Source organism: Leopardus geoffroyi, chromosome B1, assembly GCF_018350155.1.
Source record: "Leopardus geoffroyi isolate Oge1 chromosome B1, O.geoffroyi_Oge1_pat1.0, whole genome shotgun sequence".
In the NCBI taxonomy this organism is placed as follows: domain Eukaryota; kingdom Metazoa; phylum Chordata; class Mammalia; order Carnivora; family Felidae; genus Leopardus; species Leopardus geoffroyi.
Window position 1 is genome coordinate 284868 of NC_059327.1, and position 25790 is coordinate 310657.

The following is a 25790-nucleotide window of genomic DNA, read 5'->3' on the forward strand; positions in this document are numbered from 1 at the left end:
ATCTCCAAACTGACAACACCTAAAACACAGTTTTGTGTGCTGTTTGCCACTGTCCTTATCGCATGGAAACGGAATCCTCTCTGATTCCTTGGAAATGCAGTGTGTTGGCTAGTTTTATGTGTGCATGTGACCAGACCACAGTGCTTAGATATTTAATCAGACGTTATTCTGGCAGTTTCTGTGAGGTGGTTTTTGGATGACATTAACATTTAAATCAGTGGACTTCCAGAAAGCAGAGTGCCCCCCCTACTGTGGTGGGCCTCATCCAATCAGTTGAAGGCTTGGCTAGAACAAAAAGGCCATCCTCTGCCTGAGCAAAAGACAATTCTCCAGGGTGTGGCATTCAGACTTGGACTGGAACACGGGCTGTCCTGGGTCTCTAATCTGCCCACCTACCCTCAGACTTTGGACTTGCTGGGCCAACTACATGAGGCACTTCCTTACGCTAAATATTTTTTTATATATCTCTTATCGTTCTGTTTCTCTGGGGAACCATAATGCAGGCAGTCAGGTTGAATATACCACAGTTTTATCAAGTAAAAACCCAACTCAAGTTACTCTGATTACATGAATCCTCAACTGAGATTTTCTTTGGGTGAGTGGTACAAAGAAAATTCCAGCCCCTCACAGGGTTCCCTGTCATTGCACTAGACTAGCAGGACTCATGCAGGTCATCAGACAGTACCTGCAGATCTGTTTATACTTCTGTGTGCATGTTCGCTGGGCCACCCCGTGAGTGCCCTCCCCTCCACTGTCATGTGGAGTCCCGGTGCGTCTGCATAGGTCCTCAGAAAGCGGACGCCAGGAAGGGACCAGAGGCGTGTGTGACGGATGGAGAGTGTGTTAGTTTGCTCAGGCCGCTGTGACGAAATGCCAAGAACCGGAGGCCCACACAATAGAAAGCATGACCTGTCTCAGAGTTCTGGAGGCTGGGAGTCCAGGATCAAGGTGCCAGGGGGCGTGGCTCCTTTGGGAGCTGTGAGGAAGGATGTTCGACTTCTCTTCCAGTGGCTAGGAATCTTTGCGTGGCTTTGTAGATGCATCACCCCATCGTCTGCCTCTGTCTCACGTGGTTTTCTCCCCATGTGCATGTCGGCGTCCATATTTTCCCTTCTTATAAGGGCACAGTCACACTGGGCTGGGGACCCACCTTCCTCTAGTACAGCCTCACCGCAGCTTAACAGATCACATACGCAATGACCCTATTTCCAAATGTCACCTTCTGAGGCCTGGACATCAGGACTTCAGCACAACTCAACCCTAACACGGGGCGAAAGAACAGGGGGTGAGCAGAGGGAGCTTCAGATCACGTAGGTCTAACAGCCACGACCGGAGACCGAGGAGGAGGAAGGGCAGGAAGAACAGGAGACAGCCCCGCAGGGTGGGGAGAGGTCTCCTGTCACACTAGGCTGTCAGGGGAGCAGCCCAGGCAGGGTGGCCACGGTGGGAAGACAGCAAGGGAAGTATGGTCCACCTCGCTTGTGAATGTGAAGATTTGACTAACCGAATCCGTGACCACGAGGAGACTGGGCACTGTGAACAAGTGAGGGTCAGTGCAAGGGTTCACGAACAAGGAAAATGTATCCATAAATCAGCCACATGTTCCAGTAACTGCTGGCGAACAAACGAAGACCATGGCACCACTCAGGATTTTTTATGGGTCGGAAATTGGGGGAGACTGGGCAGTTCAGTAAGGATGCACCGAGCACGGCTAACGGACATCTGAGATGCCGGAGGGGTCTTACGATGTCCTCACGGAGGAGGGATATGCATCCAGAACGTTCAGCGAATTCCCACCAGGCTTCGAGGACAACGGAATCCCTACAGAACCCTAGGAAATGGAGGGACGGACTGATCCCGCAGGGGCGGTCCCCGCGGAAGCGTGCGAGGATACTTGCTCGAGTCACAGAGGGGACGAGACACCCATCCGAAGGGGGAGCCGGCAAGGAGCGTGTGCGCCAGGTGGGGGCGCCCATGGGGTGGGCATCCTGGAGCCAGGGGGGCAGAGGGTGGCGGGGAGGGGGTGGCCCTGCTCTGTACAGACCCAGATGCACGTGGCCTCACGCACCTTGGGTGTGCTGTGCTGTGTCGGGCGAGCCCACGTGGGGAGTGGGCTGGTGGGGACGGGCATGGCCGCCTGCTTCCTCAAGCCCACCTTCCAGGGAGACGTGGCCGGGCCCCAGGGTTGGTGAGACCTCCTCCTCCTTTCCGTTCCGGCCATGCTGCCACCACCTGACCCAGCCCCTGCAGGTTGAGGCCGGGGTGTGTGGCCACGTCAGGTTGCTCCAGGTAGGCACGGAATGTGGCGACCGTGGTCTTTTCGTGAGGCCCGGGAGTGAAGCCCCTCGCTGCCCCCAGGAGCCTCGCCGTCAGAACACAGCTACGCGGCCGGCCCAGCGGGTCAGAGCAAACCCGTTACTGACCGGGGAAGGGAGATGGGGGCGTGGGGCCCACGGAATGGGCCGTCAGCTCAGACTGTGGAATACCGGACGGCGGCTGCAATCCGCGGTTAGATGCGCAAAGAGCGAGACGTCTCAGTCTTAGAAACAGGGCATGAACAGAAACGAGCACGCCACCACGGTCTCCCCATGTGACAGCGTCCCTCGGCCGAGGACCAGCCCCCTGTATGCATACACCACCGCACATTTACCGAGTGTCCACGCTCAGGTATGCGCAGCGGGGCCCTGCCCGGGGCAGAGCGGGACACGTCCTCCCCGCAGCTGAGGGCGCAGAGGGGTGACCGCTGCCCTCTGGGTCTCCCTGTCCCCCCTGGGCTGACCCGGCGCCGGGTGGCCGTGGCCCTTGGTCTGGGTTCACGTGGAACGGAGCAGAGCGAGCAGGAACAGCCTGGCCCCCCCGTGCCCGATGCCTGCGAGGTCTGCCGCGTCCCAGTGGACCTGCTCCGCTGAGTCTGTTCTGGAAACCTGCACGCGGCTGCACGTGATTTAAAGCTCAGCAGAAAGATTTAGCGGCCCCTGCATTTCCGCGGTAAGCGCATCACTTGGAAAGCGCTGGCCCGAGTCTCCACACACGTGCACAAGCACTGGCCGCATGTGACTGACCCCATGAGTGAGGACAAAGGGGGTTTGAACTCTCCAGAGCGCTTTGCTGCTGTCTCCCAAGGTTTGGGGAGATCGGAAGACGGAGCTTCCTTCGGGCACCGAGGTGTTTTGCTACCACAACGCGCACAGTGAGCGGAGCTTACGGAGAAAATAGCACAACTCGAAGTGGCTTTTGTGTTCGGTGAGGAAGCCGCCTTCTTGGCTGGGAACGAGCTCCTCCCGTCTGTGCTCTGCCCCCTCGAGGCCGAGCACAGAGAGCGCCCACAGGGGCGCCCTGCCTGTCTGTGGAACGTTCTGAGTCCCCCGGGCGAGAGCTGAGCCCGGTGGCAGCCATGCACCCGAGAAGCTCAGGTCAGCCCGTTTGTGGCACCGGGAGCCAGCCCCGGATCGCCAGACAGTCCTTCCACAGGAAGGTGGACTCAGACCCGCCAGCTCCCGGCCTGGGAGACGGGCCTGGGGCGTCACCCACCTGGAGCGTGTGGACTGGCCAACCCTGGGCTGCAAGGGGCCCTTCTGGGGGTGCAGGGTGTGTGGAAGGCCCAGCTAACAGCAGACACACGGGGATCGAGAGCTGACGCGACACGCTGGGGTCTCTCCGGGTGCCCCAGAGGTCAGGGCGAGGTCCAAAGAGGAGGTGAGACTTGGCCACACGCTCGCGGGAGCGTGTGGCACGGGCGGTGGGCCTGGGGGACATCCGCCTGTCCTGACAGCCTTGTTCAGAGCAGTGCGGGTACCGGGGCCCAGGCAGACTCTGACGGCACAGAGGGCACGTTCTCGTGGGCAGGGAGCACGCAGAGCACAGTTGTGCGGGTTGTGAGTCTGCGGACAAGCAGGTGTGGGTGGGCAGAGTCCGCGGACACGTAGGTGCAGGCGGGCACTCCGGCTGTGTCGTTGGGGCGTCTGGGGCCAAGGCGGGGAATCAGGAGGGGACTTCGCGGGGATTCCGGCGCTGCTGCCAGTGGCTTCCACCACGTCTCCCCGACGGGATGGTGACAAGCAGTGCCGTGCACTGAGTGTCCCCCAGACTCACAGGGCAGGGCCCCAGCCCCCGTGGGACTGTGTGGACACAGGGCCTGGAGGAGGAGACGGAGGCTGAGTGCGGTCCCGGGCGGGCGCGCTCACAGGAAGATGGGCGATCTCCGGAAAACTCACGACTTGGGAGCCGCTTACCACGTTTTCTTTTCAATGGCTAGATTCGATACGAAGCCGATGTACTTTTTAAAATTTTATGAGAGAGGGGCGCCTGGGTGGCTCGGTCGGTTGAGCGTCCGACTTCGGCTCAGGTCACGATCTCATGGTTCGTGGGTTCGAGCCCCACGTCGGGCTCCGTGCTGACAGCTCGGAGCCTGGAGCCTGCTTCGGATCCTGTGTCTCCCTCTCTCTCTGCCCCTCCCCTGTTCACGCTCTGTCTCTGTCCCGAGAATACATAAACATTAAAAATAAAATAAAATAAAAGTTTATGAGAGAGAGACATTGTGCGTGGGGGAGAGGCGGAGAGAGAGGGAGAGAGAGAATCCCAAGCAGGCCCCACACTGCCAGCACAGAGCCCCATGATGGGCTCAAACTCACAAACCACGAGATCAGGACCTGGGACGAAACCAAGAGTCGGACGCTGAACCAACTGAGCCACCAGGCGCCCCCGAGGCTGACAATCACGTTGAGCGAGACACTGCCAGTCAATGTGGGTTATTTTGGGCTTAAATTCATGCAGGTTGTCAGTCTAGGGGCAAGAAGAAAACTGACATTCTATTTTTTTTTTTTTTTTATTCAGCACCTTCTACGTACCAGGAAATGTGCCAGGTTTCATAGGGGTGAAGGTACCCCAAACCTACCTGATGTTATGAACCACACGGGCGGTGGCGGTAGGGGGAGTCTGTGAGGAAGAAGGATTCTGAAAAATACTGATTCTGATTCTGAACCCATCCCTGGAGAAACGGCTGATCCCAGCTCTGGGCACAGGAAGTGTGAGGCTCTCCCCCCCACCCCCCATCTGCTGCTTTCAGACAGCAATGGTAACTCGAAAACACAGCACAGTGGGAGGACACAGGGGCAGCTTCGGGGGGCTCCCGCTGGCCCCAGGAAAATCTGCGAGTCCCTAACTGGCTAGAGAGACGGACACACACACACCTAGCTGTCCCCGTGGAGTCTCCACCCGGAAGCTGGCTCCTACCGGATAGGGGATAAATGGAACTCTCCCCTGCCTTCGTAGGGGAGCCGTGGTCATCTGAGGGTGACGGGAAAGGCCTTTCTCGCAGCTGGTTCAGGAAAGCGTCACAGACAATGTGAGCAATTCGGGGAGGCTTAGGGAACAGAATGACCGCAGGTGAGCAGTGTCACCCAGTTTACCTGCTGACCGCAGAGACAGAAGCCCCAGGGAGTACAGGGTCAGAAGTGAGCAAACAGCGGCCTGGCGGAGGCCACAGGCCACCCTGGGAAGAACTGACCCGTCTCTCCAGAGCAGATGCCGAGGGAAGGTCCTGGGGCACGGCGTCTCTGGGAGGCCAAGGCACGTGTTGTGGACGGAGCAGGGGTGGGGGTGACCGCGGTGGCCTGCTGCCTGCCTGCTGTCCCACAGGGCCAGAGCGTGGCAGGCGGTTTATGCAGTCATTCGGAGATCAGGGGATTACTGTTAATTCTCTTAGGGATAAATGAGGGTGTGGTGTTTATTCCCCGAGGACGCCTGGGTCCGGGGAATTCAAGCGGCCTCGTCCGACCAGGGCCACGAGGCTCAGATGAAACAGAACTGATTCATAAGAACGTGTGGTCAACAAACAAATGCGGGAAGGACTTGAATGGCTATTTCTCGCGGGGGAGGCACGCAGATGCGGGCTCTGCTCCAGAAAGGCACTTGACCCTGCGGCCGCCCCTCCTGCCCGCCCTTCCAGGGCAAGGAACGCAGTCGGTGCTTCCGGTTGTTCACCAGCTAAGATGAGGAAACGACAGCGACACCGTGGCGAACGAGGACGCCTCTCCTCCAGGAGGCTGCCCTCGGCTGTGACCTTCCCAGGAGACAGAATGTTTCTGTCTTTTGCCCACGGTCCTCCGAGGGTCTCCACTCACCACCCGCTCCGCCGTGTTTCCCCCCTCAAGCCCTGGCCCGCTCTTCCCGAGTGTCATGCCAGGCCACTGGCACCCTGAACCACCGCTGGTCGGCCCTGGAAGGAGCTGGAAGCCACAACACCCACCCCAGCACAGGCCACTTGGCTGAGAAGACACACGAGACACAGCTGCTCCCTGCTCCACCTGTGGGCCTAGAACAAGGACAGAAATGCCGTGGGCAAAGGCCCTCCTCTCCCGGGCCAGGGAGAGGAGGGGTCGTGCTAGACCCTTGCCCGCCCTTGTGGGCACCGTGACCTCCTTGGTTTCCCCAACCTCTACCCTCCAGGTTTGCTGCCCTAAAAGCCCAAGTCCCTCCCTCTGGGTCACCACCCCGCTGCCAACGTTCTGTTCTTCGCGGTGCTGGTGAGGCCGGTCCCAATGCCAGGAGCCTCTCCTGCGATGGGGGGCCCTCCACCTGCTAGCAGACTCCGGGGTTTCCACGTGCCTCGGTGTGGGCGCATGTGCACCTGCAGGGCCCCGCCTGGAACCCCGGGGGGAGGCGGGGAGAGAACCCGGAGGGGAGGGAAGAGAACCCGGTGGTGGGGGGAGACGCACGTGCCGCGGTGTGGCCGCAGGTGAACTTCAGGGCCCCCCCTGGAAGCCGGGGTGGGGGAGAAGCTTTTTCCCCTTGCTCCACCCTCCACACGGGCATCCTAAGGGTGTTCCTGTGGGGTGTTGGGAAGTGTGAGCAGGTGATACCGAGTCTGTCCCACAGGAGCCTCAGCCCGGTCCAGGCTCCAACTGTGCTCACGGCACCGGTGCTCAGCTGCAGAGGGTCCGCCTAGTGGGGGATCCTCGGGAACGTCCCCTGCCTCCCCTCTCCTTCTGTTCCTGACATGTGCCTCCCTGAACCCCTTTCTCAATGTCGGTTAATAATTTTATGAAGAAATGTTGCATTTTTCGTAATGGAAAATGGCATGCGCGCAGATAAATGCATCTTACTATCGGGAAGAGAGAGGATACAATGGTAAAATCATGAGTGAGTGTCTGAAGGAGCTTTTTAGTACAAAAGTAAACGATTTTCCAGCTCCACCAACTTGGGGACCTTCTCTTCAGTTAGAAACGCCTATTGGCCACACTCCCAACGGAAGCTTCGTCAACGGGCGGAAACCAGGAGCCACGCTCTCGCCGTGTCCTCGGAAGTGTCTCCGCAGAGCCTGGGTCCGCAGCGGGGCTCAGCGGCCGCCCCAGTCCGAGGCACAGGTGTGGGCGTCTCGGGAAGAGCGGTGGTGCTGGGCTCCGCCCCTCGTCTAGGTCTGGCACCTGCTGTCGTCCGCAGACGGCGTGCCTTCCCGAAGTCTCCTCTACCCTGTGTGCAGACAGCGAGAGCAACAGGCTGTCGGTGAAGCAGACACAGCAAATAGTCACTAGGCCTGTGCAGAGCTTTGTGTGTGTGTATTAGCACGTCCAGGGTTCTCTCGGAGTTGCTGACACTTAAAAAATCTGATACGCATTTCATTAGTTTTCTTTTGCCTTCTCTGAGACTTCCAAGTCTCAGAAAAGCAGATTTCGCGTCTCAAACTGGGAGTGCGCTTGTAAATCACAACCCACCACGTTGGGTAGCTTGCTCTTTTGTGGTCCGGTTGGTTGGTTCGTGTGTGGCTGGCTGCACGGTTGGTTGCTGTTCTTTTGTTTCCTGGACTCCAGTTGCTGAATTAATCACGCTGCTCACTTTCTCCCATGTGACCACACTCAGTCTGTACACGGCCTTTTCTCTTGCTCATTGTCTTTGGTACCAATAGACTAGGATTTGATTTTCCAGATCTGCCCAAGGGCTTTGCCTCCTCTTCCTTCTCCTCATCATCGTGAGTTGTGAGTTTATGCCTCTAAAGAAGCCCCCTTACGGGGCAGTCACTGAGCCCAAGGGCCTTGGTGGCGATTCCCGAGCAGGAGGGTCAGGGAGAGACGCGAAGGTGGAGGCTGGTCTCCTGCTAGGGCTGCTGACCCGGAATGCCAGGCGAGAGGAACCTCTTGAGGCTCGAGGTGGGCCGCGGTGCGCCCCCCACCCTGGGGCTCCTCCCCTCCCCGGGGCCGCCCCCACCCTGGGATGGGAGTGCCAGGGAGCGTCTCCCCCACCAGAACCTAGAGGCCGCCACCCACTGCCCTTAAGGAAGGCAGGAGCGCCCCAGGGCTGGCGGGAAGGCAGCTGACGCGGGAGGTTCCGACTGAGGGGAGGGGCCTGGGGAGCCCCTCTCACCGCGCGGGGGCGGGGGCGGGGGGCTCCGAACCCGCCCTTCCCAGCAGGGCAACCAGCCGGGGAGGCCCAGCTTGTTTCAGACGACAAGCTGTGTGGCGCCGCCGTTTCCATGTGGCCCCGGGTAAGTGAACCAACCCCTTTCCCTCCCAGCTTCTGGTCTGAACACGCTCCCCCTCCCGCGGATCCGAACGCGCTCCCTCCCGCAGAGAAGCTGCAAGAACAGACCGCGCGCCTCTCACCTGGACTCCCCCACCGCACATGCCTTCCCTCTTCCCGAGCCATATGGAAAAGCAGACACTGCCCGAGAGCGAGGACACCCCCGCCGTCCCTGGGGACGGTGTCGTGGACTCGCTGGGACCTCGCAGGGGGCCCACTCCTTCCCCCCAACAACGCCCCCTCGTGGGAGCCCCCAGCCACTGGCTGCAGTCCATCTGGGGAAGGGTCGGCTCTGCCCAGCAGGGGGCCGGCCTCCCGCCTCCCCACTGGCGGTTACTGTGGGACTGGGGGTGGCCTGCCAGGGGCCACGTGACCCCCCTCTTCCCCAAACTCCGACTGTTTGATCCACTAAGGTCATTGCTGTCTTGGGTGCTTCCCTGATTCCCAGTTTGGCTTCTGTGTCACTCTGATGAGTCCTTTGCAATGTCTGAGCCCTTACGTGCTTCCTGGAACAAGAAACTCCGACCCCCCGGGTACCTCTGCCGGGCCTGGAATCAGCCCTTCTCCAAGGAGTCTGGGGGAGTTGATGCAGATGTGTTTAGGGCAGTGGCTCCTGAACGTAGGCCTGAGAGTTCGTGAGGAACACGGTGGGCTGTGCTGTGTGCATGTGTGGACGCCGTCAGTATTCACCAGGCTAGAAATGGCAACGGAGATACAAAGCATATGTTAGTTAACTTAAAAGAATAACAAACCCATCATATGTTAACACAAATAACACATTTTAGTGACAAGTAACTTTCATTTTCAAAAGCAAGCTCTTTGGCAAATTTACTATAGAACGGGAAAGGTGAGGAGTATGTTAGTAGCCTTTCTGAATAATTATGGATAATTTTAGGCAACAGCAAAACCCAGTAAGTTGCAGATTCTTACAAGTCAGTTGCAAAGCGGAATAGGAAACCATGTCAATAACACTGATGGATACAGGTTTTCCAAAATTCAAGCTTCCAGGTGAAAATGTGAAGTTTATCACTAGCAACACACACTGTCCGTGTGCATTGCATATTACACATTATCACACGTAATTATGTATCACAGTCCATAACATGTACGTGTGTGTGGAGATGTAGCTAAAACGGTTGTTGGAGGTGTAAATTCAGGATGAACTCCTGGAAGCGTAGAGGCCAGGCCAGATAGTAAACGCGGGGCTGTTTGCTGGGTATTTCTGGATTATCTCGGGGGCCGTGCTGTGTGATTCCAAAGGCTCGTCATCAAAGCTTTGTTTTTGTGAAGCTCTTTGATTTCTTTCCAGTCCGGTCTGTGAAGTGGCAATCAGGTTCGAGCAAACTGCTCCTTCTGTGTATTTTTCCCTCCCGGACAACCAACAGAAAAACTGGTACAATTATATTTTTCATAGTTTCCTTTCCACCTGCACTGAAGACATTCAGGTGACCTTCTGTGGAAGGACTCCCAGTCAGGACAAAATAGGAAACAGAGGCCAGCCCGTTGCCAGGCCGCATGCACCGCCTGCCCCCAGCGCACGGATGTTTGCACAAAGTCCTGCTCTCAGGGGCACATTTGCGTGGACAGTCAAGCATCCCCTGTGTCCATTTTAGACCTCCCATGGGTCTCTGAGCCTCTCGCTACATTTTATTTTCTCCATTGAAGAAAACAAGACATGAAATTGTAAAGGTATAAAGTCCGACCCAAAGCGTTTCTGCGCTTGGGTTAGTTTGTCCCACCTGACAATCCTCAGTGGAAGGAAGACGGAAAACCAAAGCCCACGGTCACGCATGACCACGGGCATCCTGCCTCCAACCCTCAGGGTCTCAGCACCTCCAAAGGCGAGCACACAGTAGGAGCTTACTCAGTGCAGCCTGCCCTGTACAGGTGACAGCACGTGAGTGGGCGGGGCGCTGGGGTCCCGCGGGAGTCAGGAGACCCCCCCCCCCCAACCGTGCGTGCAGGTACCCAGCACACCGCATGCAGTGGCAAGAGCCGGATGGCTCCCCGCACCTGGGTCGGCACCCAGGCCCCGCCCAGCTGGGCCACTGCTCCACCCATCTCGCGGGCACGAGGTCGTCCTGGTCTTGACGCAAGGGTCAGTGTCCCCGGCAGGGTCTGAACACCGCAGGCACCTCCTCACTGCGACAGCTCCACGACGTGGCCCCTGGGAGGTGAGCCTTGCCAGCTCCACATGCCACCCTCAGCCACGCACCAAGGGCGGGGGCTCCATACTTCACAGACCAGAGATGTGGCGGCTGCCCCTCGTCCCCTCTGCTGGGAGGCGCCTGCGGCCCCTGCGGAGCTTTCTCCTGGGTCTCTGGCCATTCGGCACCTCGGACCAGCCCTCTTTCTTCTCCAATTGTTCTCCGCCCGCTACGGGCTGCCCCCTGCCCCCCAAAGCCCACGCTGAAGGCCCGTCCCAAGTGTGACTGTATTTGCAGGTGGGGTCTTTGAGGAGCCAGAGAGTGAGGTCACAGGGTGGGGCCGGGGCCCCTGGGCTGGTGTCCTCGTGCGCAGAGGAGGGACGACAGAGCCCCTGTGCCTGAACTCAGGCCTGGACGAGGGCTCACCGCACACCAGCCGCACCTCGGCTGCCAGGGCTGTGAGGAACAGACACCTGTTCCGGCCTCCCTGCCATGGTGTCTTGGCCGGGACAGCAAGAGGCTGAGAGCCCTTCCCCGTGGGGCCCTCTTCCTTCGCCTCTTCCTTAACTGCTGGCCTCCTCCGGAGGCCCCTCCGCTCTGCTCCTGCACCCCACGGGCCTCCTCACTCCAGCCCGGGCGTCCTCTCTCTCGCCACGCGCCCGCGCCCGCGCATCCACACTGAGTCAAGTTCAGTGGAATCGTGAGACACAAGCCACATTTTATTAATGGATAGAACATGCCGGAAAGTCCCATTTGTCTTTTGTCAGTTTGCCAAGCGTACGGCAGCCAAATAACAAGACCATTAAAAGCAGCTCTTATGTCACAAGAACTGACGTGGGCTATTTATTCTGTAAAGCCGACCGTCGCAACGGCTGACAGATGACCGTCCTTTCCAGGCATCTTATGGGGACTGCTTACAGCATTTCCTCAGCGGCCTCGGCCTGCTGGCCACCCGGGTGAGGCCTGGCGACCCCTCCTCAGACCTCGTCCCCGCTATTTCACCCTCTGTGTGGCACCCACTGTCCCGTATGGCTGATGCCACTCACAGTTTGCCTAAAATGGACTTTCTGTTACCCAGCAGCACAGACATCATCCTCCTGGCCCAGAAGGTGCTAGAACACTGAGAGCGGCCCCGATGAACGTGTGTTGCGCGACCCTTCACGTTCCTCGTGGCTGCTCTGACCTCCTGCGGCCTCCGTCTCTGCTCTGGCTGGTTGTGGACGGTCACACTGCCCAGGACTTAGGCTGACGCGCGTGTTAGTATTTATTTGTATGCATGCGTGGAGTCTGCAGCGGGAAAATGAAGACGGCTGGGGGGGGGGGGTTGGTGAGCAGGCAGCAGAGACGGGGAGACACGGGGGGACGACCGGGCTGCTGGGGGTGTCTGTCCACATGCACTTGGGTGTCAGCCGGTCTCTGGTGACAGGAAGTCTCTGCTCTCCCTGGTGCAGGGAGGGTGGCTTCCTTCAGGAAATGTCACGGCCTGCCTCGTGGGGGGGGGGGGGGGAAGGTGGAGGTAGGGAGCGCGTCCGTCCGTCTGCTGCCTCTCTAGCACCTTTGGCCCCCGGCGGCTGACATGCCAGAGCCGTGTTTGGGGTGGCATGTTCTGCATCGGACCCCTTCCGTGCCAAGTATGAACAGTCACTGTGAACCCACGGCTGCCCCCAGTGCTGAAGGGCAAAGGTCGAGGCCCGGGGGCTGGAGGGAAGGAAGCCCAGTGAGCCAGCCGCGCAGGAAGGCGGTAACCGTGACAGGGACCCTTCCGGGAGGGTGGCATCGCCATGGTGGGGCCAAGGGGCTTTTGCACAGGGTGTTTGTCCTCTAGGAATGTATTCCCTGAAACACCCACTAAGGGGAAGAAGAGGGTTTAATATTTGGAGTCCGTGTTGATGATAACATTATTTTCTGGAAATTTGTATTTACACAGCCAAAAGGAAGATAAAATCAGGAGTGTAAGAAAGACATTCATTTGTGGAGGGTTTTAAAAATCTGGGCTGAGGGAACTGGAGTGCTGTTGTGTTTTCCCCAGATAAGAGACACCACCTGCCCAGGCCGACTCACTGATCTCAACTTCCCGGGACTAGGTCAGTAAACACTCTTTTCCACCTCCGCTCTGCAGCAGGTTCCGTGACAGGGGCCTCCCTTGGGTTAATCACACAATTTTTACAACAGTCCTTGACACCTGCATGTGCCAACTCATGCGTGTACCCACCAGACACCCGTGTGTGCTGACTCATGTGTGTGTATACACAGGACACCCATGTGTTCTGTGACTTATGTGTGCACGACCCAGGCATCTTGTGTGGCGGTCACTGAGAAGCGGCAGGGTGCCCCATGGGCAGTCGTCGGTACGATAAAGCCTTGCTCGCATTTATTGCAGTGTCCTGAAGGTCCCCAATCATCAGTTTTAAATTGGTCAAAAGGGAGAGCATTCTGGGGAGGGGGGGTGGGGCTGCATCCGTCAGGGGAAGCCCCTTGGAGAAAGCTCAGCTCTTCCTAGATTCTTCTGCCAGGGTCGAAGGGGTCACTGCTAGGTTCGGAGGGACTCAGAGGGGTCTGTGGCTGGGACCTGGGGGTCCCCAAGGAGCTGAGAGATGTCCTGGCCAACAGCCAGCAAGGAAACCAGGACCTTGGTCCTAAACCACAGGAACAGAGCTCTGCCAACAGTCCGGGTCCAGTGAGGCCTGGAGCACATGACCCAGGCAGCCCAGGCCCCTGACCTGCAGACACTGGGAGGGAATAAATGGATGCTGTCTTAAGCCCCTGGTTTGTGGTAGTTTGTCGTGCGGAAGTAGAACATTACCACACTGGAGAAGATGCCTCTTTAAAGTTGCACACGGTATTTGTGTGTGGGGGTGGGCAGGGTGGAAATGTGTGAATACTCCTCATTTTGGAGATGGTCTGATGCCTTCATCAGACTCTCTGAAGAGTGAGTGGCCCACATGAGGAGACCCGTTCCCTGGAGTTAAGTGCTGGACACAGAAGAAAAATCCAGAATCAGCTAGGTGGGTGCAGGTGAACTCAGGACAGCCTTTCTCTGAAAACACCGCAGCCCTGGGGTCGTGGGGGGCAAAAGTGCTCACACGCACACGTCGTGGCCTCCTCTAGGCTCTCGGGCTTCGGGACTGCAGGAAAGCGTGGGTGGGCTTTTCTCCCAGGCGCCACTGTCTCAATATTAACGAGCTAATAAATATGCCTCCCATTTCCTGGGAGCTTCCTTCTCTTTGCCATGATGGGTACGGTGCACAGAAAACAAATTACATGGACACCACGAATACTGTGCACCATCATAAAAGATAAATGGACCTAATTACTAACCAACTTCAGCCCCATGGGGATAAACAGATTATCGTATTTATGTCGACACATTAGAGACGGGATTTATTTGCTGTTGTTTTCTGGAAGAGGCATTCTTCCGTTTGGAATTAGAATGAGACGGAGCTGGCTGACCCTGACCATCCCACCTGTCAGATTCTGTCCCTGCTTCTCTGCATTTCCGAGTGTGGTCAGGAGCACACAGAACGTGAGACCCAGCGAGGTGTGGCAGGAGGTGGGGGACAGTCTACAGGGATTGTGTGTGGAGCAGGAAACCAAGTAAAGGGCCCTGTCTGCCAGTTGGAGGGTTTTCCTCTCCATCAGTAGTATGTTAAATGTAAACTGTTCATTATTAAAGGACACAAATTGGATGTCGAGAATTAATAGGAAAATTATGAATTTGTCCATATTTTCATATTGGAAGACACAGTTACTAACTTGCAGGCCTGTGGAGAGGGTTACAACACGGCACACCAGAAAGTCAGGCTTCCTGAGGCTGGCCACGAGGTCCTTGAAGGCGAGCAGCCGACACCCACCTGCTGAGAGGTCCCTTGTCCCTGCAGGAAGGGGCCTGGCTCCTGGGTGTCAGGGGGAGAGGATGCAGTGGGTGGGCGGGACACCCATGCTGGTGACGGAGGGTGGGAGGGGAGGGGAGGGATGCCTACACAGGTGACACTCCTGTCCCAGGGTGTGGGGGGTCCACACCAGTGACCCTGTTGGGGTGGGGGACACCCACGCAGGTGACACTCCTGTCCCAGGGTGTGGGGGGTCCACACCAGTGACCCTGGTGGGGTGGGGGACACCCAAGCAGGTGACACTCCTGTCCCAGGGTGTGGGGGGCTGGGGGGGACGCCCACACAGGTGACACTCCTGACCGAGGGTGTGGGGGCCCAAGCAGGTGTCCCGGCCTGGTCGGTGGCTCCGCTCACTGACGTTTGTTAAGCTCGGGAGCTTAACGGCAGCTACCTGCAAGCTGATGCAGCTCCAGAACTGGCAGCAAATCCTGGCTGTCCCGGTCTGCCTCCAGAAGGTTCTACTTAGTGGAACAGGTGTCCCTGAAGGACATGAGGGATGTGAGGGGAGGGGACCTCTGGAGAATGGGGGCATCCAAACTGGAAGGGAAGGAACAGAAAGAATGATCTCCTTCACAGATGAGATGATCCCATGCGCAGAAAACTTTGAAGAATGTGTGCACACACCGTGATTAGAGCTAATGTATGGATTCCGCAGGATATAAAACCAATATACAAAAACCAGCTGCAAGTCTGTACTAGTGATGAACAATCTGAAAGGGAAATTAAGAAAACAATTGCATTTACAATCGCATCAGAAAGAAAACAACTTAGCAATAAGCTTAATGGAGAGAAAGACTAGTCCACCGAATACTACAAAACATCAGTAAAGGGAATTTAGGTAGAGAAATAAATGGAAAGATGTCCCATGTTCATGGAATAGAAGACTTAAATAACAGTGTTCAGATGATCATACCACCCCAAGTGATCTCCAGATCCCATGAAATCCCTATAAAAATACCAAAGGTGTTTTTCCTAGAGATAGAAAACCCAGCCGAAAATTCACATGGAATCTCAAGGGGCCCCAAATAGCCCAAACAATCTCGAAAAAGAAGAACAAAGTTGGAGGATTTACATGTCTTAATCCCATACGTTCTACGAAGCTACAGTAATGAAAACAGTGTGGTCCTGGCATAAGGACACACACAGACCAATGGAGTCGAACAGAGAGCCCAGAATGAACTCTCACATACACAGTCAAATGATTTTCAACACGGGTGCAAGACCATTCGATGGGGAAAGCACAATCCCTTCAACATATGATCCTGGGAAAACTGAACATCCACACACAAAAGAATGAAATTAGACTCTTACCTCACACCATGTATAGAAATTAACTCAAAACGGATCAAAGACTTAAATGTAAGAGTTATAAAGAACTACAAAACTCTTGGGAGAAAACATGAGGGAAAAATAATACTCGTCTGGCAGTTATTTCCTGGATACAACACCAGGCGCACCAGCAACAAAATAAAACATAATTAAGTTAGACTCCATCAAAATGTAAACAATTTGTGCATCAAAGAACAGTAGTAAGAGAGAGAAAAGAAGTCACAGAATGGGAAAGAAACACAACAAGATCATTTCTCTGATGAGGGATTAATATCCAGAATATGAAAGGACTCTTATAATCCAATGACAAAGAGACAAATAATCCCATTCACTAATGGACAATGATATCAACTGTATTTCTCCAAAAAAGAGAATGGCCAACAAGGGCAAGAGAAGCATTCAACATTAGGGAAATGTGAACCCAAACCACCGCGAGACACTGTGCAGCTGTCCAGATGGCCACTATCAAGGAAACAGGAAGTAACAGTGTCGGTGAGGATGTGGAGACCATGGTGCCTCGGCGAGGGGCTAGTGGATGTGGCACGGTGCAGCCTTGTGGGCGGCAGACTGGTAGTTCCTTGAAAAGTCATGCACGGAGTGACCGTCAGACCAGGCACTTCTACCCCCGGGAGGCGGGAAGACAAGTGTCCGCACGGTTGTGTGTGTGATGTTCAGGGCGGCATCATTCACAACAGGAACAGGGGAAACATCCCAAATGTCCATCAACAGATGACGGACCAGCAGAATGCGGTGTATCCATGCAGTGGGGCGTTATCCAGCCTTAAAATAGTGGCTGAGTATCCTACCCTTAAAAATGGCTAATATGGTGACTTTGTGTCTATTTTACCACAATAAAAAATAGTTTTTCATAGACAGAGCCAATGATTTCCTAGTATGTGTGTCAGTTGATGGGGCGCCTGGGTGGCTCAGTCGGTTGAGCATCCGACTTCGGCCCAGGTCACGATCTCGCAGTTTGTGGGTTCGAGCCGCGCGTCGGGCTCTGTGCTGACAGCTCAGAGCCTGGAGCCTGCTTCGGATTCTGTGTCTCCCTCTCCCTCTGCCCCTTCCCCTCTCACACTTTGTCTCGCAAAGAATAAACAAACATTAAAAAAAAATTAAAAAAAAAGTGTGTCAGTTGACAGATGTTTAAAAAACCCCGTAATCCTAAACATAGGTGACTGTCCCCAGAACAATAGGAATGATCAAACAGCAGGATGATGTTCGGGATTTTCTCAAAGTAGAGAAGAGGAAACGAGGAAGAAAATAACAAATTCAACTAGAGCCAAGCTACTGAAACCAGAGCATTTAATGTCTACAAGGTGTTCTTAGAACACAGACTTGCAAATATAAAGCAATTTAAGCTTTATAAGAATAAATAACAACTTCAAACTGTAGTTTATTTAACAGAAAATCCGTTTTCAATTTTTAGCAGAATCAGAAAAACAGGATCACTGTGTAGTAATCTGAGACAAGCAATTTCAGATAGGTGAAAAATTTCCATTTTATCCCAATTTCTCACTTAAAGTCTCAGATCGCATCTTGCCCGCTGTGCACAACACATGAATAAATAACACGGCGGTGAGGTCTTCAACGTTCCCATTGGGCTACGTTCCACTTGGGCTGCGAAGAAAACTTAGGGGATTCCGTCTTTTTGTACGCAGGAATCATGTCTCTGTCGATTTCATGTTTGCCTTTTACATTTTCTGGCCAAATGTTAGCTCTTCTCAAATAGACGCACCGATTTTATTCACTGTTTCTCAGGAAGGACGTGTGTGATCCAGTAATTAAAGAAGGCCACGAGCACTCTGGCATGGTCTGCAAAGCAAACACAAAACAAAACCAAAAATAAAACCAAACAAGAAAGCCCCCGAATAAAAATGGTGATTTATCGTTTTGCAGGCATAAAACCTGCGATGGGCCTAAAACAGCACAACTCTGGCATGAAAACAGTGCTGGCAGGAACATGCCGCACGTGAGTCCCACAGGACACGGCACATCTGGACGTCTGAACTTCACGTGGGTGAGAGCCCCGCTGGTCTACAAGCTGTCGCACCTTCAGAACATCCGGGTACAATATCATGTTGACCACCCGGGCTCCAGGAAGACCACAAGGCAGACTGGAACCCAGTGTAGACAGCCGTGTGTCACAGGTGAGGGGCTGCTGGCAGGTGGGAAGCAGGATCCTAAGTGAGGACGCGGGGACACAGGTGCTGAGACGCGGGAGCCGGCCCATACACCTTGGCGCCCAGCCTGCCTCTGGCTCCACGGGCCCGTCTCCCGCCTCAGGGCTGGTCCGTCTTCCAGTGCAGGTTCTTCACAAGTGCCAGGCCTCCTAGCCGCTCTGACACGTCGCAGGCCGCCACGCACAGCGGCCCGCTGACCCTCTCCAAGCAGGCGCCGTCCTAGGGAGCATCCCCCCCGCAGGCCAAGTCGGACGCAGCCAGGGCTGCCGGGAGGTGCTGCTTCGAGCAAAGAGAGGCACACGGCCAAGGCCATTCTGAAGGCGCCCTTCTGCCTGGGACGGCGGCCTGACCCCTGCAGCCTCGTCTCCTCGGTGACAATGCTGGCCCCTCAGTCCCTTGCGAGGCGTAAAGCAGGGTGCGTGACAGACACACAGTAGTGGCAGCTGATATTGGTGGTAACGTGTGCACGCGTATATGGTGAGATGTGCTTTGTCCGCACACTAAACACGCGTACCGAGCTTGCGAGGAGACTGTCCAGGGCCTGGCCACACGAGACATCCCAGCGTCAGGAGCAGTAATGACTGAGCTGGTGGGGGAGGACCCTGCGCCAGCTTCCAGGACGCCGCCACCCGCGCCCAGCCCACAGACCAACACCCGCTCCCCACGCTTCCCACGCTACTTCCAGGGAAAAGTCGGGGACACATATGCCGTGTTTGAAAACAAAGCTTCGCCATTTACAACTTCTCTTTTTTTATATTTTTCTTTTTACGTTTTTTTTTTGTTTTTTTGTTTTTTTGTTTTTTTGTTTTTTAATTTTTCAACGTTTATTTATTTTTGGGACAGAGAGAGACAGAGCATGAACGGGGGAGGGGCAGAGAGAGAGGGAGACACAGAATCGGACACAGGCTCCAGGCTCTGAGCCATCAGCCCAGAGCCTGACGCGGGGCTCGAACTCACGGACCGCGAGATCGTGACCTGGCTGAAGTCGGACGCCCAACCGACTGCGCCACCCAGGCGCCCCTCTTTTTATGTTTTTATTTATTTTTGAGACAGAGAGAGACAGAGCACGAGCAGGGGAGGGGCAGAGAGAGAGGGAGACACAGGATCAGAAGCAGGCTCCAGGCTCTGAGCCATTAGCACAGAGCCCGATGCAGGGCTCGAACTCACAGACCGTGAGATCATGACCTGAGCCAAAGTCGGACGCTCAACTGACTGAGCCACCCAGGCACCCCACTTCTTTTTTTCCTTAATTTTAATAAAATAGCTTGAAATAGAAACATTTTAAATGCAGGGGTGCCTGGGGGCTCAGTCAGTTAAGCGTCCGACTTTGGCTCAGGTCAGGATCTCACGGTTTGTGAGTTCCAGCCCTGCGTCAGGCTCTGTGCTGACAGTATGGAGCCTGCTTGGGACTCTCTCTCCCCCCTCTGTCTGCCCCTCCCCTGCTCACACTCTCTCTTTCTCAAAAAAAATTAATAATAAATTAAAAACTTAAAAAAAAATTAAATGTATATCCTACATACACAAAAGGGAATCCATTTTTAAGAAAAGTGCTTCATATGTAAGTTTTAGTTCTGCCAATCACTTAAAGTAAGTGCACTTGTAGACAAAACACGTCTGATGGTTTCAGTATAAGAAACCGAGAGAAACATTTCTGCTAAATCCCCAATTACTGCTGAAAACTCTTCTGACACGTTTCAGAGCAATGCATAAGAAAGGCCTCTGTGAGAGAAACACAAAAAAAAGTAACAAAAATATTTTAAATGTAGTTTATCTTCTTCTTTTTTATTTTGGAGAAAGAAAGAGTATAAATGGGAGTGGGGGAAGGGCAGAGGGAGGGGGAGGGAGGGGGAGAGAGAGAGAGAGAGAGAGAGAAGGAGAGAGAATCCCAAGCAGGCTCCACGTTCAGCATGGAACCTGACTTGGGGCTCGATCCCACGACCCTGGGATCATGACCTGAGCCGAAATCAAGAGTCAGACACTCAACCGACTGAGCCACCCAGGTGCCCCCCAAAATTAAAAAATTTTTAAGTGACTTATGTTTGTCTCACAAAAACTTCATATTTAATTTAGTAAAACTGGCTTTTCACAATTTGAGAAACAACTTCTGGAAATTTAAATTAGTTAAATGCTCAGTATAGGACAACCAACAATGAATGCGGACCCTGGATTGAGCTCTCCGAGGAAGCTATGGCCGCCCCGCGCCCCGCGAGCCCGGCTCCTCAGCAGAAGGGCCCTGGGGTCTGTCAGCCTCTCCTCCGCTGCGATGCTGCCAGCTTGAAACCCCTCCCTTCAGGCTCCCCCTGGCCTCCCCCTGCAGTGGCCCTGGGCGGGGTCTCCAGCCTCCACCCTCTCTGTTCTGTGAAGGGCCTCATCCTAAGCCCCCCAGCTGGGTGTCCAGCCAGCACGTGACCCTGGCTCCCAAGGGTCCCTGTCTCACCCCGAGCGTCACAGCTCATGACCGGCCACCAGGCTCTTCCGGGGGTGCAGGCCCGACGCCTGGTCGGCCAGCGATGCTGTGGGTTCCACCTGCACAGCCGACCTGAACCTACCACACCTCCGGACGGCCTCTTTCAGCCAGAGCACAATCAAAGCCCCCGGCCTCCCACTCCGGACACTTCACTCTGGTCTCAACCCGACAGCTGGGGTCTTGCTCGTGCCTTGGCTCGGCTTTGCACCGGGGCCGGCACCACGGCCAGGCAGGCCTCTCTCCTGCCTGTCCACAGCCACCACCTGCTCCCACCACATGGCGCCCGACACGCTCCATCCCCGCGCATTTGTCCTCGGCTGCAAGAATGTCCCCTCCTGCGGATTTCTTTCTCTGCCGGCTGCGGCCCCAGTGCGTACATGACGTGTTTCACGTCCTCATCCCGTCTTCGTCTCCGTGCCGGGACACCGTGCCCAAGGGCGGGCTTTCGCCTGCCCAGGTCTCTGAGGCTGCGGCAGCCGAGAGCAGAGAGGAGCAGAGAGGGGCAGGGAGGGGCTCCAGCAGCCAGCTCTGCCAGGACCGGGGCTCGGTGACCGAGCCCCTCAACGTGAGAACGAAGGCTCGCGGTCCCGTCACTCACCTGACCTCGGAGACGCCTCCCTGCACTCGCCTGTCCTTTCTCCTGATGGGATGTCTGGGCTCCGGGGTGCAGCCGAGCTTTCGAGCTTTCTGGTGGGACCGCCATCACGGCTACTTTGGCACTCCCGCAAAGAAATCGGCAGGCCCCTTTTCGTTCATGCGTCTGAACACGTGTCCAGCGCCTGTTTGGGGTGTGCACGGCAGGGGCGCTCGAGAGACCCCGATTTTCTGGGGTTTGCTATCTGCACGTTCATGTGGCCTAGCGTCCCCACCTCAGCCCATTTCAAGCTACTAACGAGAAGTCACGACCATGGTGTCGGGAACACTTGCGCACAGGTGGCTCCTGCACCCAATAGCTGGTGTGGAATCAGCAATCGAGGCTGAGCGAGTAACCAGGGAAAACCCTACAATTCATCCTTCTTCAAGGTGTTCAGAGGATAGAAAAAATTTACCTTCTAGCAATGCAGTGGTGGAGAAGGAAGAAAGAGAGGAGAAATTTTCTCTGACAATATTTGGCCCCAATAAACTATTGTTCATAGCTCACAAGCCTGGAAAATCAGGTTGCACAGGCAATTTCTGCATCTATCATGCGAATTATTATTATTATTATTAAGCTTATTTATTTATGTTTGAGAGACACAGCATGAGCGAGGGAAGGGCAGAGACAGAGAATCCCAAGCAGGCTCTGCACCGTCAGCACAGAGCCCTATGCGGAGCTCGAAGTCAGGAACCGTGACGTCACGACGCTTAGCCGACTGAGCCCCCCAGGCGCCCCTGACTTGTGAATCACTTTTACAGCAAGCAGGGACACGAGGACCACACTCCTCTATGCTCCCAAGCCGTACGTGCGTCCTCACGTTTTCTGATTCCTGACCGCCCTGGTGGAGCGTAAGTTTTCGGGACCAACAGGGACACAAGCATCTGCAGCAGCACAAGGACTAAGCGGTCAATACATACCTGCCGGCAGTGTGCAGCGTTCCGGGAACATTTCGAGGGCTCGTTCCAGCCCTTGGGTGTCTTGCAGAAGTAACAGGCTTTTCATGTGGTCCAGCAGGAGCACATCTGAGGGGCACAGGCCGTGACTGTCCAGATGCTTAAATAGCTCCTGGGTGGTTTCCAGGAGGACGGCGGAGCCTAAACGAAGCCAGAAGCACTTAGAGACACATTTTTAGGTTTATGCTTTAAACCGAAGGTAAGCTTTCGGCTCCTAAGGAAAGCTTCAAGTGTAACCCACTTCTACTTGGAACGAGCCGTCTGGGATGTAGGAGCCAGCATCAGAGCAGAGCACTGACCCGCACACAACACGCTACTTGCTGAAGGACGGTGGGGGCCGGCGTCTGTGTGCATGGGTCTCACGCAACACCTTCCAGACACGCAGCTGGGCCGCAGGGACACGGCCGAGCTCTGAAGGTGGCCGAGGTGCCCGGGGCAAAGGCCCCCCCGTTTGTGCTGAGCGGCAAACAGTCAGACCCCACGGCCCCCTGGGTGTGGTGTTTTCTGCCTCGGTCCTGCTTGGAGTTCACACAGCCGTTCGAGTCTATGACTTGATGGCCTTTGAAGCCATCGAGCATTTGAGCTCTCTGTGAAGAGCTCCCGACTGTCGTGTGGACACGGCCCCTGCACCCCGGCCTGGACGCCAGCCACAAGTGTCACCCCTTCTCCCGGGCCCCGGCACCCAGTGCGCTCCTGTCTGCTGTTCCCACCCTCCCTTACGGACACCGCTCCGGTCTGCTTCCAGCTGCGACTTCTCTCTTGTGCTGAACCCAAGGGCTGTTTACACCCGGCATGGAGTTCGTCATTTCAGCGATTCTGGTCCTCAGAATTTCCGTGTGATTATCCTCGCAGACCAAAATTATCTGGTGAAATTCTCTAATTCTTCACTGTTTTTCTCCATTTCCCCCTATTTTTGTGAGCTCTTTAATCAAGCCCTCTGCAATCCTTGTCTGGTCACATCCGTGCCCTCCACGCCTGTGGACACACCCCTGCTCTCCTCTCTCGTGGTTTTGGCCACACGCTCCTGTCCTCTGCCCTACCCGTGGCCATCTGTGGTGCGCCAGGGGTCAACCCTGGTCACCCTCGTCTGCACCTCAAAACTGCCAAGACGTCTGTGCTCCTGGCCACCTCGCATCCCTTGGCGTGCAGTCTGGCAGATTCTGAGAGAGACCAACAGAGCGCGTGGTCCTCTCGCTCCCCTTTCTCAGCAGACTCGGACCCATGTGCAGACCTGGCAGGCTGCCTGGAGGAAAGGGCGGCTGTGGCATGCTGGCTCGACCCTCACCTGCTGCCATGTCCTCTAGGATCTGTCCCCTGAGGCGCTTTTCCCCAGAACCTCGCAGATGCCCTGTGCACCTAACCTGGCTGTCCCAGTTCCCTGGCAGGACAGGCTGCCTGCCACACACACTGTCCCACACATGGAACAGATCCTGGACGGAGAGCTTTCCAGCCTCCCGTTCTGCACTGCATTCAGGGTCTTCCTATTAGCATCATTTGGACGGTTGTTAAGTATGTTTTCAACCTGTTCGTACAAAGTACTGACACACGTGCTAACGGGGGGACATGGTTACGCTGCTCTGTTGACAGTGGTCCTTCCACATCCTTGCTTAAATCAGTCCCTGGCCTCCCAGGTCATCACACAGCCGGTCTGTCTGCACCTCGTGCATCGGCACTGGCAGATTCTCGCGGGAACGGGGAGCACTAACCACCCCGGCCCTGACTCAGGCAACGGTTCGTTGTGAGCTCTTTGTCCCTGGTGTGAACACGGGGCTCTGCGTGTGCACCTGTCCCTTCCCGGTCCGGAAGTCGGCTGTCGGTAACCCCAACACGAGTGGGAGGAGTCACCGTCCGTGAGAATATATCGGCTCTCGTCCTTCGTCTCCCCGGTCAACACAGAGAGCTGCTCACCGAGGATCACAAATCAGCAAGTCACATGCGGGGGGTGACACGAAGTGTGTCCTAGAGGAGCCGGCCATGCCTCCCGCCCTCCCTCTGAGCTGATGGAGGGAACGTGAGCTCGTCGGACTGCAGTCTGGACTTGCCTTTGCTTGGGAAATACAGCCGAGAATGCCACCCTGCTCTGCGATCGGGCTCTAGAGGAATCGGGACGACGAGGCCAATTATGTCTGGGCCACAGCCCTGCCAGGACTCTGCCATTTCTGTCGTTTGCCTCACGAGGACGAGGCCACTCCCCAGCTTTGGGGGAGGGAACTTAAATGTTCTCATTTTTGCCTCGAAACTAATGATTTATTTTGACTATTGAATATCTTAACGTTCTGTATTTTAAACACTTAAATATTCTACCCTCTTTGTTTACTTTTCCAAAGAAGTGGATGCCGCGACTCAAAAGAACAGAAAAAACATACCGTCATAAAAATAAATTTCTTGTGTTGACTTTAGAAAATTCAGGATACCAGCCGTCTTTTCACTGATACTTTTAACACCTTCCTCATTGCTGTCTTTATGGTTTTCCTCACCGGCGTCTGTACTGCAGTGCCCGCGGGCGTCTGCGCCATCCCCCCCGCGGGCGTCTGCGCCGTCCTCGCCATCACTTTGCTGCTCGACGTCGCGTTCACTGTCGCTCTGCTCAGGCTGGTACAGGAAGTTGACGCCAGAAGCTTTGGTGATCACGCCGGCTGCTTTTTTCCTTTTAATTTGCTGTTTCTTTTTCAGTTTCCTTTTTTTATTTCTGCTGATGGTGGGGCCATCTGTGCACTGGGGCTGCAATTTTTCTTGCAAAAGACTCTGCTGTTTCTCTAATTCTTCTTGTTCTCCATGAATATTATTGGGATCTTTAAAATTTTTCTTTGATTTATGCTTTCTAGCTCTTCTTCTCTTTGGTTGATCGTGAAAATCCTGATCTATAAAAACAAAAATTCAAATACAACCACTTTCTGTGGATGGAGCTGTAACAGACGGATGAGGCTAAAAAAGTTTTCGCTTGGAATCTTGCAAATTCGGTAGAAAAGGACTTTAAAACATTTACTTCAGTGATTCTCAACTTTATCTCAACTAATTATGTGATCAAGGAACCTGGGACTTACCGTTAAATGAATAGCTGACGTGTTCTTCTAGAAGGTCCTGTATAGATACAGACACACACGCATTGACTGTTGCTATAATTAGGATAAATGGTGAGGTTTCAAGGATGTAAGAGTTGTTGCAATTTTACTGGGAGTAAATTTTCAGTACTGTGGCCTTGGGGGAAAAAACATTAATTCTTGTTTATTTATTTTTTTAATCTTACTTTGGTGCCTTGTAAGAGTTCACTGGATGTGAGAATAAACAATAAATAATGGCACCTTGCCCGTGGGAATCAGCAAGAGGTATTCCGTTTGGGCTCTTGGTCTGCAGAAATGGGTCGGTGGTGGGCAGACAGTGCTAGCAACTGGGTCTCTGGCTGGAAGCGTCCTGACGGTGGACATGGCCACCGAGCGGAAACCGCGACCCTGGAAATCCTGCAAACACAGAGCCCACAAGTGCATACGCACCATGTCATGGCCACAGTGCATCATGGCCAGCTAAGCACCCCGCAGGCCTTGCCTGAGCAGACCTGGGACCCCAACACTTGCCAGAAAGTCTCCTGTTCAGCCAGTTCTCGTTAGATTTGTCTGAGCAGCATTCTACTGCCTGTGACGGATTACGGGTGGGAAGTGACAGTGTGTGTGAA

At 55.0% G+C, this 25790-nt stretch overlaps 1 protein-coding gene across 1 annotated transcript in view; it reads right to left on the reverse strand.

Annotated features, from left to right (window-relative positions):
* Positions 1-17168: 17168 nt before the first annotated feature.
* ERICH1 (glutamate rich 1) overlaps positions 17169-25790 on the reverse strand; it is a 56426-nt gene continuing 47804 nt past the window's right edge. The window contains exons 4-6 of the mRNA XM_045451078.1: positions 24467-24981; positions 22085-22280; positions 17169-17695 (exon numbers count right to left, since the gene is read on the reverse strand). Of these exons, the coding sequence (XP_045307034.1) occupies positions 17628-17695; positions 22085-22280; positions 24467-24981 (779 nt within the window). The 3' untranslated portion in view covers positions 17169-17627. The remainder of the gene's footprint in view (positions 17696-22084; positions 22281-24466; positions 24982-25790) is intronic.